The following is a 16136-nucleotide window of genomic DNA, read 5'->3' on the forward strand; positions in this document are numbered from 1 at the left end:
GCCAAAAAAATAGCTTATTATCTTTTATTATGTTAAGCATATTGGGGATTTGAAATGTAAATGGGACTATGTGGGTGTCAACATAGAACGCTAATCATGTCAACAGGTCTGGCACCACAATAAACGAGGGATTACTGTATATAAATATTTTTTTCAATGTAAATAAGTCACAATCAATGGTGAATTGGCATTTACTGTATCTAAAATGCAGTATTTAATATATATATATGATGATATGTGGATGCACGGTGTCTGAGCGGTTAGTGCACAGGCCTCATAGCTAGGAGACAGCTAGTTCAATTCCACCCTCGGCCATCTCTGTTCACATTCCAAAAACATGCTAGGTTAATTAGCAACTCCAAATTGTCCATAGGTATGAATGTGAGTGTGAATGGTTGTTTGTCTATATGTGCCCTGTGATTGGCTGGCCACCAGTCCAAGGTGTAACCTGCCTCTGGCCAAAGACAGCTGGGATAGGCTCTAGCACCCCTTGCGACCGTCGTGAGGATAAGTGGTAGAAAATGAATGAATGAATGATGATATGTATAATTGTTACTTCTTGCAATATGTAGAGTTGAGGTCCATTTTTAGCTGTGTAAGTTTTACGTTTGGCTTAAAGTAGCTTAGCGTGATGCACACACATTTCTTTAACCAGAAAGTCATTGACCCAAATAGTCAAATCACATACATCCTGCATACAATAACATTTATTTCAACAAAAATCCAAATATGATGTGCAGGGTGATGAATAAAATAGTTTACAGACAATTAACAACAACAACAACAAAAAAAGTTTGTGACTCCGTCCTGGACCACTCACAACATTTTATTCAGTCATTTTTTAGGAACATCTTCGCCATCATAATTTCATAGTCAGGAACGTTCAGCCTCTGATTTCATTGCTGAATGTGATTGATGGCTTCATGCTCATGCGCTTTTTCACACTAGTCCTCGCTTTCATTATCAGCTGTGTGTTATCAGTGTGTGTGTGTGTGTGTGTGGGAAGGAAGACCTGATAACTCTGAAATGACACATCATTCTTGCTTTGGCGACATATATACAGAGAGAACGTTCTAACACACACACACAGGGAGCAGAGTCAGCTGTGACATCAGTGCATGGGTGTGGTGTGGAGTTCCCCACCATCGCTGTGGTATTTATTGGAGAGTGAGTGGCAAGCTGAAGTGTGGAAGAGCCAGCGGGAAAATGTGGCCACACGATAACGAGTAGCTTGACACGACACTGATGGAAAAGTGACTAGGACTCAGGAGAGACCCCAACCAAGGCTGAACCATTCGAAATTGGATCAAATGGACCTTCATAGATGTACCCCTGCTTTTAATATCATTACGATACATTTGTACTGAGAAATGAATCCTTACTAGGATTTAACGTTTTTTTTTTTAATCCTAGGCTCATGCGCCACCGCTGCATAAAGTTTAGTACAAATTCATCAAGTACTGAACTTCTTTTAGTGTACTGCATTTTTTTTAGCAATCTTGCAACAAACTATTTAAAAAAAAACATAAAATCACAGCACTTTTTTTAAACATTAAAACTCCACAAGTTTACAAGCTTTGAAGAAAGTTTGGCCTAGCCTTTGTGTGTGTGTGTGTGTGTGTCACGGTTGTGTTCAGCCAGCTAGCGATATATTAACCCTGCTTAGTGTGAAATCACATTAGCGCTAGCTGTTAGCCACCATCCATTAAAGGCTGTTTGGTGATCCGGAGGATTGTGAGGATCTCTTCTGGCTGGAGTCAGCATGCGGCTCAGGACCTCGGACTTATACTGTGTATATATATACTTATAAGTACTGCATATAGAGCCAGTGCTGTTTGTGTATTCATTTGCGTTATTTATGTGTCTGCGTGCATGGCTTTGTTTGTAGTTTGCGTGCAGGACGCTGCGATGTTGACATCCCGATAACGTGTTTGCACGCCCGTTCGACTTAGTATTTATCAATTCGGTATGCGTTGCATCTTGTCCGTGAGACATCTTATCTCTGCAACACCATCAGAGTCTCTTATTGTTAATGCATGTCCTACACTTTCCACCTCTCTGCCTTTCCATCACGTGCTAAACCTCTCTGCGTCTATCAGGTCAAACGCAGAGGAATACAAACAATAAATCTGTTCCGGGGCCAAACTGTGGTGATTATAGCAGTTCCAGTAACTAATTTAACATTTTAGCGCTCACTCACACTTTTAGAATGAACATGTAAACACAATAATATGAGCTGGAAACCCCATATTACAAATATACAACATAAGGTGGCCAGAAATATTTCAGTATTGAACAAAGCAAAATTTGTTCTCAATCAGAAATCACTCCACACTCTTTATTGCTTTCTGGTTCTACCATATCTTACTTATTGTGTGGAAATATGGGGTAATAACAATAAAAGCAATCTTCACTTGCTAAATGTACTGTATAATTTAAAAAAGGTCAGTAAGGATAATTCATAATGCCGCCTACAGAGAACATACTAAGTCCTTATTTCTAAAATCACAAATACTTCAACTTGCTGATATAGTTAATCTTCAAACAGCTAAAATAATGCATAAGGCTAAAAACAACCAATTACCTAAAAATGTCATCCAGTACTTCTCTACAAGAGAGGAGAAATATGATCTCAGGGAAGAACTACATTTGAAACACTTATATGCTAGGACTACGTTAAAAAGCCATAGCATTTCAGTATGTGGAATCAAACTATGGAATGGATTGAGTAAGACCCTCAAACAATGCACAATGATGAGCCAATTCAAGAAACAATACAAGCAGTTGATGTTTGCTAAATACAAGGATGAAGAGTCTTGAACCAGTCATGATGTGCTATATATATCACTATATTGACACTTACTATGGTACCCATTATGTCATTGTATGGTCATATCACCTTGTACTTCGGTACGGGACAAAAAAATAAAATAAAAAAAAAACCTTCAACTGTATTATGGAAAGCAGGAAGTGAACAAATGTAACAGTTACTGATTGTAAAAGTACCAGATGGAGGGGTAGGATTTAATAAGCTTTGCTTCTTCCTACTCCTTTTGGACATGTGGAACTGTGAACTGATTATGTGATGCATTCAATTGTAATCTGATGCATGTTCAAATGAAATAAAACCATTACCATTACCATAACAGATTCAAAAAGGCATAATAACTTTTCAACGTGAAGTGTCACACATGCAAAAAGTAGTGAAACGGTAGTTTGAATCCAGTGACTGTAACTGTCACTAACCACTGTACATATTAATATGAATATCTAACAAAAGATGTAACGCAAACATAATAGAACACAATAACACACTCAAAAATGAAGTGTCAGAAGCACGAGAGTTAGGATGATGTCCGAGATACTTGATCCTTTTGAAGTTTTGTGCTACTTTGAAGACATATTATTCCTAGATTTTGGTCAAATGTCAAAAATAGTACTACCTCTGTGGAGTACTACTTTAGGTATTTCACTGTAATGGCCAAAAATGTAGGACTAACATATAATTGAAGGTCTTGGAGAAATCCTTGTAAGTCATTGCAAAGTGATGGGAAATTGCTTTTTATGGTGTGTGTGTGTGTGTGTGTGTTTGTGTTCAGTGTTGTGAGAGGATTCCTGCACGCAGTCAAGCAGGCTGTGAATGCAGACGAGCATGAAGTCATGCTGGACACGAGTTGGACAGCTAAGGGCTAAAGGGCTGGTAGCATGGTGGAGGGAGGTGGAGAAATGACCAAAAAAAAAAGCTGAAAATCTCTCATGTGTCGTCTTCTTCCTGCATTGGCAAGGCGAGAGCGTGTTAGCAGGTGGAGGTGGTAGGTTGGGTGCTGCTCACTTGTTTGTTACATCGGATTAGCTCATTGATTTGTAAAAGCGGTGCACTGATGGAGAAGATGAGGAGACGGGAAGAAGCAGGAGAGCTCTGGCACTTCATGGATGGAAACATGGGACTTAACAGCAAGAGGAGGCGAATGGAAGGAAAATCAAAAAGGGTGGGGGGGGTGGGATGCTAGTGTAGCGTGAGAAAGCGTTGCCAAAAGCTAAAAATAGAGCGGATGGATGGAAAGGGCAGGGACAGGTGAGAAGATGATGAGATGTACTCTGAATGAGATCTTTTTATACTCCACATGGCATCAGGGAGCAATTGTAAAATTACCTCACCTACTTTCCCTACTTTTCACAACCCCCCCCCCCCCCTTTCACCTCTCTCCCCCGGGGTGGGTGTGGGGGGTAGGCCAATGGTGGGTTTCTAATTAAAACGTCAGGGGCAAAAGGGTAATTATGGTAATAATATCGCCAAGGTTATTAGAGCGTTCTGCGCTCCCCAAATTGCTTCCTGGGAGGGATCATTCATGATGTCACATTTGCTTCAAAGTCAGGTGGAATGACTCCCAAATAGACACCCCACAATCTAAGGACAATTGGTACCAGACTTGGTCATCTTTGTTTGACGTGGTCCGAAGTCGGCATCTTGCTTCTTAGCCATAAACACAGCAGTAATACAGTGTTGTATTATTAAGTGATGACATCAAGTGTGTATGCAATACAGTAGTGTTGTCCGAAATGCCACCCAGAGGCCATTCCTGGCCCGTTATAAAAGTATAAAAGTTTAACAAGGAAACTAAAAAAACACAGCCGTTTTTTTTAAGCTGTAATTTTACAAGAATAAAGTCTAAATATACAAGCCGCACGGTGGATAGACCTGGGTTTGAATCTCGTGTGTGTGTAAGTGGGTTTTCTCCGGGTACTCCGGTTTCCTCCCACATTCCAAAAATATGCTAGGTTAATTGGCGACTCCAAATTGTCCATAGGTATGAATGTGAGTGTGAATGGTTGTTTGTCTATATGTGCCCTGTGATTGGCTGGCGACCAGTCCAGGGTGTACGCCGCTTCTTGCCTGAAGACAGCTGGGATAGGCTCCAGCATACCCTCGCAACCCTAATGAGGAAAATTGATGGATGGAAAACCAAAATAATACATGAAAAAGAATGAATTGATTTTATAAAACTAAGTTAAAAAATTTTTAGTTGTGAGTTGAAATATTAAAAAAATACATTATTAATATTTTTAAAAAATAGTAATATAAGAAAATAAAGTTATATTTTTTAAATTAGGTTTGGAAAAAAATGTACAAAGATTTATTTCCGAAAAAAACTGAAACATTGGACATATTTAAAAACCACAGTGAATCCATACTACTCACAAAGCTTCTATCCAGTTTTTTCTTATTTAAAAATAACTTTGTAGCATGTCTACATGGTTGATTTATAAAATATCAAAGTTGGACACCCCTTGCAGTACAATCTGAGTGTACTCTTAAATTCTACCCGCCCTTGGATCACTTCTGATGAGCCGAAAGCACTTTTTTTTTCCTAAACATGCCACCACATTACATACTAATCCAACATAATTATGCCATTTAATGTTAAAAAAAATGCATTGTTGTGATACAAGACGTTATTAGACGACCGGTAACACTTAATCGTACTAGTTTGACAGGTTTTATGTAAAGAAGGCACGTGCTACAATAGGAACATTGTGAACGTGAAGCTTAGCGATGGCGCCACGCTGCTATTCTAAGGGGCATCCCACTGTTACTTCTCTGGTCTCACTAAGACGACGCCTCCCAGCTCCACCGGTCCGGCCCCTGGAGGCGGCACACCTCCAGCTGTGGCGCGGCTCGGTGCGAGCGCCGATTGCTTTGGAGTGCCTCCCCTCGCTCAAATAGGCAGTAATTACGGGCTTAAAGAGGTTTAGTGGTCCAGCAAACTACATAATCACCCCTTGAATTAGCCCCCCGCTCATCAGCTTCAGTCCAGCGAGCAGCGACTAGCACCCGCTAGCGAGACCCTTTATTGCACGGTGGCAGGTGTTGTGAAACATCCGTCCAGCCTTCATAAATACCCACCCTCGCCCCCGAGCTGGAATCAGCAGCACTAACGAAGCACGCCCTCGTCTTTAATGAAGCGAGGTGTAAAAGCCGCACAACGTACCGTGCCAAGACTTGACTGTTGCTGTTCATGTGCATACATGCTGTAATATTCAGTACATATGAAGCCCCGCCCACCTTCAAGCACAGCACAGCAAGGCCTTTAGCTTTTCAACAAGACAAACCACGCTGATGATCAATTAGTGGAAGATGAGATGCCGTGCATCGGCTAATCCGCTTTGCACGACAGCGCAAACACACTTTTCCACACTAACTCGGCTAACTAGATTTATGCGGAACGCTCCGAGTCTTCACTAAACCAACAAAAGCTGTTTTTTGGAGAGTGAAAAAGTGCTCATTAATGAATGAAAACATCTGTTTTTTTTCGACGTGCTTTATCTCCTGGAGACAGGGAAAGGCTGGATGACAAAGTGTCAATTGTGGCATGTGTGTTCATGTTGTTGAATTATGCATGTTACAAGCAATGTTGAAGCACATTGTTATAATTATTATTTTTGTTTCCTGTCTCATCTTAAATGTTTTTGTTGTTTTGCATCGGAGAAAGCCGACTCTAAGGAAATAAGGTTCGGAATGGGGGCTTTGTTTTTCTTCTCTTATTTAGTTCTTCTCTTTTTCTGTCCTTTAATCCTTTCTTTTTCTCTCCGGGCCGGCTTTGTCGCCGCTGCCTAATGAAGGCCAAGGGATGCCGGCGGACGCCCAACTACAGACAGAGGAATTTACACTGGCGTTCGCGCTTGCTTGCTAACAGAGGACGCAGCGTCCACTGGATGGGAGTGGGAGCTTATATTTGGAAGGCTGCTTCTAAAAAGTCTGCACTTGCTCAGCGTTCTGGCCTTTAGTTGCCAGCATAACAATGTGCTCACCTCCCCAAATATTTAAGGTAATCTCATACTGGCCTAGCAGCAGCCAGGATACACTCCCAAGTAAACAGTGTGTTCCTCAGTGTAGAGCACGCCAACTTGTGTGTGTGTGTGTGTTGTGTATCTAACCCTACGGCCAAAAAAGGCCCCCGGATTAGTCGTCTGGGAGAAGGCCTGCTGCCGCTTGGCCAAAAGAAGTCAGTAGCTCACCTGCCAAGTCGACAAGCAGGAATCAATTCGCACTTTCTCTTTAGACCCCTCTTGGCATATAATTCAACTTTGGTCCTCAAGAGGCAGTAAAGAGTCACTACAAGGTCAATTGAAGATGTAGTCTGACTTACACATTGAGTTAGTATCACGCTAAGGATGTTTGCATTCAAACATCATGTCTTTTTGTGGTGTAATATAGCATTTTTTGTGTGTATTGAGATGGTATTTTGCTCTTTTTCTATGAAGTGTCAACTGTTTAGTAAAATTCCTTCCAGTTAAATCCATAATGTTATCTTGTTCATGTCGCTTTGTAGCGTTAACAAAGTGTGACAAAATGGTGCATTGCATTGCATTTTGGTAACAAGTTGTTTACTGCAGTTGTTGATGCCTGGTGGCAAAGACGACCATCTGCTGGCGAAGCGTCTCCAAACAGCCCACGTCGTGCGGTGTCATGTCCTCTGTTGGAGCGACATCGCATGATTGTAACGCCATATGATTTGTTTCCCGTCCCTCCCTTCGTCCTCTCTCTCTTGTGTTTCGTGCTCGCTTGCTGATTTTTAAACCGTAATGTGGCGTGTCCAGCTTTTTTTTTTTTTTTTTAATGGGGGCGCTCGCAGGCTTTAAATAGAAAGGCGATATCACCACAGCGCTAATAAGCAAGGACGCTGCAGCTCTAAGGATGGAGTTCAGCATGAGTGTTGATGTTATAGATGGAATAAAAACGGGAGTACTTTGAAATAATATAACATCACAGCGTTGTTTGCAGTCAGCACTTCTTGTTCTTGACGAGGCAAATACAAAGAGTGTTTTTGGCATTTCTGGTGGGAGGGTGGTTGGTTGTGCTGACGATGCCATTTGTGAAGACCTTATAACTTTTATTATGTTACTTTTTTTACTCAGTCACTTTTATGAAGTCAAATTTGACACTGCAAGTGTGAGATAAATAAAGTTTATCCTGTCTTATCCTATTATTATCACTATCAAAAACCATCCTATGCCATGTATTTAGTTGGTAGTTACCTCCCTCCAGGAATTGATGTGCGAAAAAACAGCTTCATCCATTTCCGGGGAACGTTTGTGGATGGTAGAACCAAGGAACAGCCCGGTAAATTCTGGTGCTTATCCAAAATTTCTCACAAACTTAGCACTCTGTCATGTTTAAGGCTTTTCTGGTTAAGTGCAGAACTCCCCTAAGATTAGTTCGCTACTCCCTGGTTCATGGAGAACGATGTAGTACATCACTCATCGAAGACCATTTGCATTCTGCGACGGGCAAATTCCTATATTAGTTGTTTAACTAATTAGCTTAGTTTAGTCGTTTTTGTAGGTGGAACGGTGGTCTAGTGTTTAGCGCGCAGGGTTCAATTCCATCCTCGGCCATCTCTGTGTGGAGTTTGCATATTCTCCTTGTGCATGCGTGGGTTTTCTCTGGGTACTCCGGTTTCCTCCCACATTCCAAAAACATGATAGGTTAATTGGCGACTCCAAATTGTCCATAGGTATGAATGTGAGTGTGAATGGTTGTTTGTCTATATGTGCCCTGTGATTAGCACCCCCTGCGACCCTCGTGAGGATAAGCGGTAGAAAATGAATGAATGAATAGTCATTTTTGTGTAACTCTTAGCTAATAAACCAACAAACAATAAGAACAATACCTTTTGCACTTGGTAGTTGGTGTATCTTCTGGATTAAAGTCAGGCTTAGTAAGCAAGAGGTGTAATTAGCAAAGTTTGCACAAGGTGACCATGAAACTTCATTTTTGTGAACCATTGCCATTCATATCTTTCTTCTGAAACTACAAATGTTTTTGTGACATACTAAATCACGATCAGTGTCTATGATGGCTTCCCGCCAGGAGTAGCTTCAACTTAAGTGTGCGACAAGTGGAGTAAAAGAGTTCTGTGGAATATGTATGCTCTTATCTCTTTGGTAAACCCTCCGGGGGTTGCAGATATCCATTTCCACGATTTCACATCTCCTCCCTCGCCTCCTTCTTTGTTCTCGCTGGCTCCATTCCACCTTTCCTTGTCTTCACGGGAGGAAGAGGTGTCACTAATGCACCTCCCTGCCGTGATCATGTACTTTATACACATGCATGGCAGAGGTTACAAGAAACGTTATACTTAACTGTTGGACACTATTGCACTGACATGGGAAACACCCCCTCCACCCCCCACGTCCTCACCCCTCTCTCTCTCTCGCCGTCCTGGCAGCCTCATGCTAGCAGAGAACAGCCTGGACATTCTCATGACAGGAGTTGTATATTTGGAGAAGACGTATCATTAAGATAGAGCCGAGGGAGAGAAGGATGCGCAGAAACTTTCCATCTGCTCCTTTAAAGAACATGTTATTGCTTTTCTTATTGAAGGCCTCTCGCTCTCTCACTGGATGACTTCCAGCCAAAGGTCATTAGGAGGCACAGTCACAGACAATATTAAAAGTTGTTGCCGGGCGACCTGTTATATCACAACGTCCTGACACGTTGGACCTCATTTGGCCCGCCAAAAACATAAGAGAGGACAACATGGAGTGAGCTGATCCTTGCTTGCTGCTGTCTTGTGGTTCCTGTAGCGTTTTGGCAGAAGGAACCACATCCATTTTTGCAGCAGAGAGGCTCAAAAATTGGTTGGCTAGGAACCATATTTGGTAACCCCAGAAGGGAACCAAAATTGTTACAGCTCTTTCTACTAATCATGGAAAAAAATGATGAAACTAAATGTTCCTGTCATTAAATCACACATGTAAACAAGTTTTTTTTAACATACTCTTAACCCTCCTCTTGTGTTAGGATCATATAGACAAACAACCATTCACACTCACATTCATACCTATGGACAATTTGGAGTCCATTAATTGGAGTCGTCAATTAACCTAGAAAACCCACGCATTGAACCCTTGTCTCCTCGCTGTGAGGTCTAACCACTCGTCCACCATGCCGCCCTCTTTTAATTGTTGATATACGGTAAATCCTTTATAGTTTCTTCCTGATTTTCTTGTTCTACCACATCCATCATCTACATTCTTGTTTCTAGAGACTCTTCCTCATTCTTCATTTTCTTGAGTTCAAATGTGGAATTTCCCTTTCATACAGCTTTTAAAATCTGGTCATTTTTTACCAAGCAGCACAGATCTATATCAGAGGAGAAGAAAGTGAAAAGGCGGAAAGGAAGGAGGTCGTATCGGAGTGGTAATACAAGCAAGGATGGCGCCTGTGTGCAATGCTAGAACAGAGAACAGGAGCGTTCTGTTGTGTTGAAAGCAATCAGCGTTGTCCAAGAACACACCAAATACGTACACTAATGATCAGATTGAAAAATGCTGTATCACTGTGTCAATGCTTCCACATTTACGGCAGGACTCCACCTGTGCTGGGTTCTCCAGGATAAATGAATGAAAGTGTCCGGCTTGGTGGATTGCACTATTTTTGGTATATTCCAGTCACTGTTGTGCTGTGGAGTAGAAGGCAGCGGAGGCAGCATGCGTGTCAGTTGTGTATATTTGTGTGACGGCTGGGCGGAACGAGCCAAACAGACTTCATTTGTTCTGCACTGCAGGCTCGAGTGTGGACACCACCACCCCCCTCCCCCCACCCCTCCAGTCAACCACGCTATCACGAGTGTGACTCGCCTGCTTCCACAGATCCGTGACACTTTGTCTTTTATCTTCATCATTGTCGGCTGGATGGACGACTTTATACACACACACACACACTGCTGTCGAGTCGGATCAGTGTGAGACCTTCGATTAGTCTAAACAATTGTGTTTTATGACTTTAGAGGGTCGTGTGCCCACGTGGGCGGCAGATCGGCGCCTTTAGATGCTCTGTTTACATGAATGGACGCATAGACAACACACTCACACACACACACACACACACGGGACGGACATCAGTTTGACCAGAGGCGACAATGCAATTATAACTTACTGCATGGAATTAGCCTCCTCCTTGTTGTCTTCCCCACAGCCAATCACATGGACGAGGGATTGCTGGGGAAAAAACTGTCTGTCTGCTTCAGACAGTCCTGTTCATTATGCAGTGGGACAAGTCGATGGAAAAAAAAAAGAGAACATAGAAATACATGCTGGCGCCACACCAATTTTACACGTCTGGTTGTTGTGTTGTTTGTGTACAGGCTTGCAGTGTGCATATGACAACTGTTGTTGGTCAATATGTCACAGCTTGTTGCAACAGTTTGATTTGTTGGATGGGGGCTTTTGTGGGTATTTCTAAGAATCGAGCAAAAAATGTCTTTGTTTACTATTGTGATGTGTAATGTTGATTTTATGCACGTATTTTGTGCACTCAGAAGACTGACTCAGTGTACTATCAGTGTACTTCACTGAGTATACAGTATACAAGTTTCAACAGTGTATTGTTGTCCCAAATAGTTTGAACACTTACTGGCAATGATGAAAGCAATATTTACCCACTTCTGCTTATTCTTCTCTCCTTTTTAATGGAGAATTGCAACCACCTGTGTTAGTCCCTCTACTTTCCACTACAGAGCCAAGATTGAAGGTGGGAGGTGTCCAGCATTTTGAGTGTTTTGAGTGCATGTTAGGGCGGTCAAGTGGTTAGCGCGCAGACCTCACAGCTAGGAGATCAGGGTTCAATTCCACCCTCGGCCATCTCTGTGTGGGGTTTGCATGTTCTCCTCGTGCGTGTGTGGGTTTTCTCCAGGTACTCCGGTTTCCTCCCACATTCCAATTAGCGACTCCAAATTGTCTGTAGGTATGAATGTGATGTGCCCTGTGATTGGCTGGCGACCAGTCCAGGGTGTACCCCGCCTCTCACCCAAAGCAGCTGGGATAGGCTCCAGCACCCATTTGTTAATGGGAAACAAAACATGAATATTGCATAATTAGACATGATTAGGGTGGACGGAAATGTTTAATAGGATGGGACAGTGCAGTAATGATGCTGGACTTAGCACAATGCTAGTTTCCAAACAAAGTCCCAGACACAAAAGCAAAGCAAAAGACCGTGTCGCAGCATAAGAATACGCCTATAAAGTTGTACCACCTTGTACTGGTCCCAGTTAAAATATTTTGGTCAGTTAGCTAGCAATATGATTCCATGCAAGTCGTTGGAGGGGATGGGTTTTCCCTCACTTTTGGGCCTTGGCGGTGGTCTGCACAGAGCCGAGTGCCACTGCAGTAACACAATGCACATTTGTGCCTAATTAGGTGGAGCTGCTCCTCCACTTCACTTGACTTCCTAATTGGCTTGCCCCTCTTTGGCAGGCGTTAATTACAACAGCTCATATTCCATTAATGACGAGGACAGACGCAACACACACACACACACACACACACACACACGGAGCTCTCATCAAGGCAGTGAAAGAAGCTCCTCCCCTAACGGGAAGTGGACTAAACGTTATCTCTGTTTTCCTGCAGCATCCGTACCCGTCAGAGGAACAGAAGAAGCAGCTGGCACAAGACACGGGCCTCACCATCCTACAAGTCAACAACTGGTAAGAGAAGCTCACAGCGTGGATATGATCCTTCCCTCAGGCCATCCCGGCTCCCAGTCATTGGAATGAAAGCAGCCCCCCCCCCCCCCCCCCCAGAACGCAGAAACACATCACTTAAGGAATCAGGCATGGTGCAGATCAATCTAAACAGATATGTCCCGCAGTCATTTTCCAAAGCGTTAATTAAGAGTCTGAAAACATCCAATAAAATCATCTTACGCACCAACGTTAGCAGGGTGATTAGCCAAGCAGCGCTAGCCACTGCTGATTACCCCTCCTTATTTATTTATTTATTTTTTACTTGAACTTTCACGTGGCAGACGTTTACTTGCTGTTAAAATGGCAGTGAACTTCTCATTTAACATTTATTCACCGTGGATGAATATTTGATTGGTGTGCACTCACTGCAGCGTTTTACATTTCATTTGCATACTCGCGCACATTTGTAGTCCAAGTGCAAACAGTCAACAGAAGAAGATGCTGCTGACGACCAATGGATGATGATGATTTCTTCTTAACTATTATTAACTGTGTCAACATTAAAGGGGGCATATTGTGTTTTTTTCCACTTTTCTGACCTATAAATGTAGTAACAATATTGTATTATCATGTTAAACCATGCCAGATGAGGTTTGCGGATATCGAAGTGAGCCCTAAAAGAAGTGCAATCCAGGCGTCCTTATATGGGCTGCAGATTGCCTGCACTCAGTAAATGTGGACCTACACATCCAGAAGTCCTCGGGAGCCCTTGGGAGCGTGTGCAATCACAGCGGATTGGGGGTACCTATAAGAGGACCCGGGGTGGAGTAAAGTAAACAGACCATTTGGGTCTGAAGCAGGAAGTCAATGGAAAAACTACAAAGGGATCTACAAAGAACAAAGAATCTGGAAGATCTGGAAAGCGTTCTGTGTGGGTTATTGTGTGTAGCTGCTCTATAGGAGTCCAAAAATGACCACAATAGGTCCCCTTTAAGTGACTTTTTCACATTATTAACTCTCATACAAGTGTAAAAATAAGCAGTAATAATAGTAATGGTTAGCTGCACGGCGGTCGAGTGGTTAGCGCACAGACCTCGCAGCTAGGTTAATTGGCGACTCCAAATTGTCCATAGTATGTATGAATGTGAGTGTGAATGGTTGTTTGTCTATATGTGCCCTGTGATTGGCTGGCGACCAGTCCAGGGTGTACCCCGCATCTCGCCCGAAGACAGCTGGGATAGGCTCCAGCACCCCTGCAACCCTTGTGAGGATAAGCGGTAGAAAGTGAATGAATAAATGAATAGTAGTAAAGTAAAGTGAAAATATAGCTTGCACGTCAAGCAACGGCAACATTGATGACTATTCATTTCAAATTGGTGCCGATTGTGCTAAAATATGTATGATTATTGATTAATATTCTTTGCTAGTGTTTCACATAGCTGCCTTTTTAATTGGCAGCCTGACTTTATTTTTTATCGGCCGCCCGTTTGACTTAAATCAAAGCTGCTAACTTGTAGTTTTAACCTGAGGTAACATCGTGGAGAAAGGTAGAAATAGGGTGAGATCGCCAGCAGCACACGATTCCCGTCATTAGCCGTGCCTAATTAAAGGGCCCACCGTCCGCCTGGTAAGCGAGTTTGATCTGTCAAATAAATCCTGGAAAGTCAACGTCAAGGCACGTTGTATGTATGTGTGTGTGTGTGTGAGAGAGAGACTCGGAGAGAAAAGATGTAGTGAGTGAAGTCATGTCAAAAAAAATGAAGCAAAACAGAGGAAGATAAGGAGGGAGGAGATGAGATAAATCCGTGTTAGCACTCCTCTAATGATGTTAACATGATATCAGCCATTGTTCCGGCAGACATCAAGACACAGGCGGCAGATTAGCGCTCGCTGCACAAGTCTTTGGAGAATTATTTTTACATCTCACGCACACACCGGAATATAAGAAGGACTTGAGAGTGGAGGGAAGCCCTGTAGAGGTTATCAGATCAGGTGACCTAGCTGGAATCCACCGGGGATCAATTCTACTAGCGCAGATAACACCTTGTCACATGATCAGTGCTAGCATGGGCACTCAAGGCTTTGTTATTTTTTTTTATTGCTGGGTTGGGAGGGGGGGGGGGGATGGGAGGAAACACACCCTGATGTGGGGGGTGGCGGGTGGGGAGGGTTAATCTAAGCGGAATTAGTTGTTAAAGCCAGTATGCTGGGATCCTGCTGCTCCCCTACTCACTTAGTCGTGTGTGTGTGTGTGTGTGTGTGTTGTGATGGAGACGTAAAGACAAGGGAGAGGGGGGGTTATGTGGGGAGATGGCTGCCATTTCGCAGACATTGTTGTTATTGTTGTGTCGTAGTTGTGTCATCCAGCTACAGCCGTCACCAATGGGTGTCTCCATGGCAACCCCCTGTGATGCCTCTTGACCCACTGATTTGGTGGAGTCAATTTGGCGAGCTGTGTGTCAGCATTTCACACGCTCAAAATGATTCAAAATTCATTATCAAGCTCGTCTATTTTCAGAGTTAATCAACTTTTCAATAAACCGACACGCTAAAGCTATTTCAAAAGCTTATTACATGTAATATTATTTTTTCATATTCTTCCTGCCATAATTTTGTTCTACGTCTTGATTACAGTGACAATAAAGCTTTGCTACATGTGCTAACCTATCTTCTGGCGGCTAGCAAATCGAAAATTAATGCAATTTGTTGTTTGCTGGACTAAAATCCTACTTTTATTTTGAAGCTTACTTAGCACTGAACAGGAAATAGCTGCAATAACAATCAAAGGGCACATTTTACATAGAAATCTATGGGATGAACCTAGTGGTGTGACCCCGCCATAATGAAATTATGTAAAATTTTAGGAAAAGTCAAGTTAAAAAAAAAAAGGTGTTTCATGATCATGATTATACGCCGCCCACCCTCCCTCTTGTGCCGCCCCCGCTATGTCCCTCACGTGCACTCCCGCGCCCGGTGGATGTGTTAACACACATGTCGGTGTGTATTATTGATGAAGCGCGCAGCAGCAGCGGAGGCTCAGCAGATTAAATAAAAAATGCTAAAGGCCGGCGAGGGGCGCGGATCACTCATGAATTATTGGCAGCCCGGAGCCGCACCGGGGAGGCTCAATTTGAATGGAGGGAGGAAGGGAGGGAGGGAGGGAGAGAGGGAGGGAGTGTGCACGCATGCCCGCCCGTCATCGTGCTGGTGGTACACTTTACACCACGGTGTCCTGAAATGGACCTAGAGTGTCATGTGACAGGTCAGTCAAGTGTAGAGCACTCAGCTAGCCTGTTAGCATTTACTTCTAGCTAAACCGCACTTAAACATACATAGTTTTAAATTCAATACACTGAGAAGTATTTCATATTGCATATAAACAATATTTTGGCACCATTTTAACATTAACATTCTGGTTATTTCCTTTCCTGTTGCCAAATGAATGCACATTTCCCAGCTGCTGTATTTGTGGTGTGTTCAAGTGCGTCCTGGATACAGTTGTAGGGATTGTTCTTACCGTGTTTCACGTCATACAGTTGTTACCAGAAGGAAAATGTCTGTGCGTCATGTGACACACGCATGTTCTTTCTGTTCCCGCTCATATTTCACCAGGAAACAAGCAGGTGTCATGTCAGGAATTGTGCACCTTCATTGTCATGGTTG

The 16136-nt window shown here is 42.9% G+C and overlaps 1 protein-coding gene across 1 annotated transcript in view; it reads left to right on the top strand.

Annotated features, from left to right (window-relative positions):
• The window catches only part of meis1b (Meis homeobox 1 b), a 75921-nt gene that overhangs the window by 45424 nt on the left and 14361 nt on the right, over positions 1-16136 (top strand). Inside the window, exon 9 of the mRNA XM_058058036.2 lies at positions 12418-12494. Coding sequence (XP_057914019.1) covers positions 12418-12494 — 77 coding nt within the window. The remainder of the gene's footprint in view (positions 1-12417; positions 12495-16136) is intronic.

This window comes from Doryrhamphus excisus, linkage group LG20 (genome assembly GCF_037039965.1).
Source record: "Doryrhamphus excisus strain RoL-2023G ecotype Guam linkage group LG20, RoL_Dexc_Guam_v1.1, whole genome shotgun sequence".
Taxonomy (NCBI): Eukaryota; Metazoa; Chordata; class Actinopteri; order Syngnathiformes; family Syngnathidae; genus Doryrhamphus; species Doryrhamphus excisus.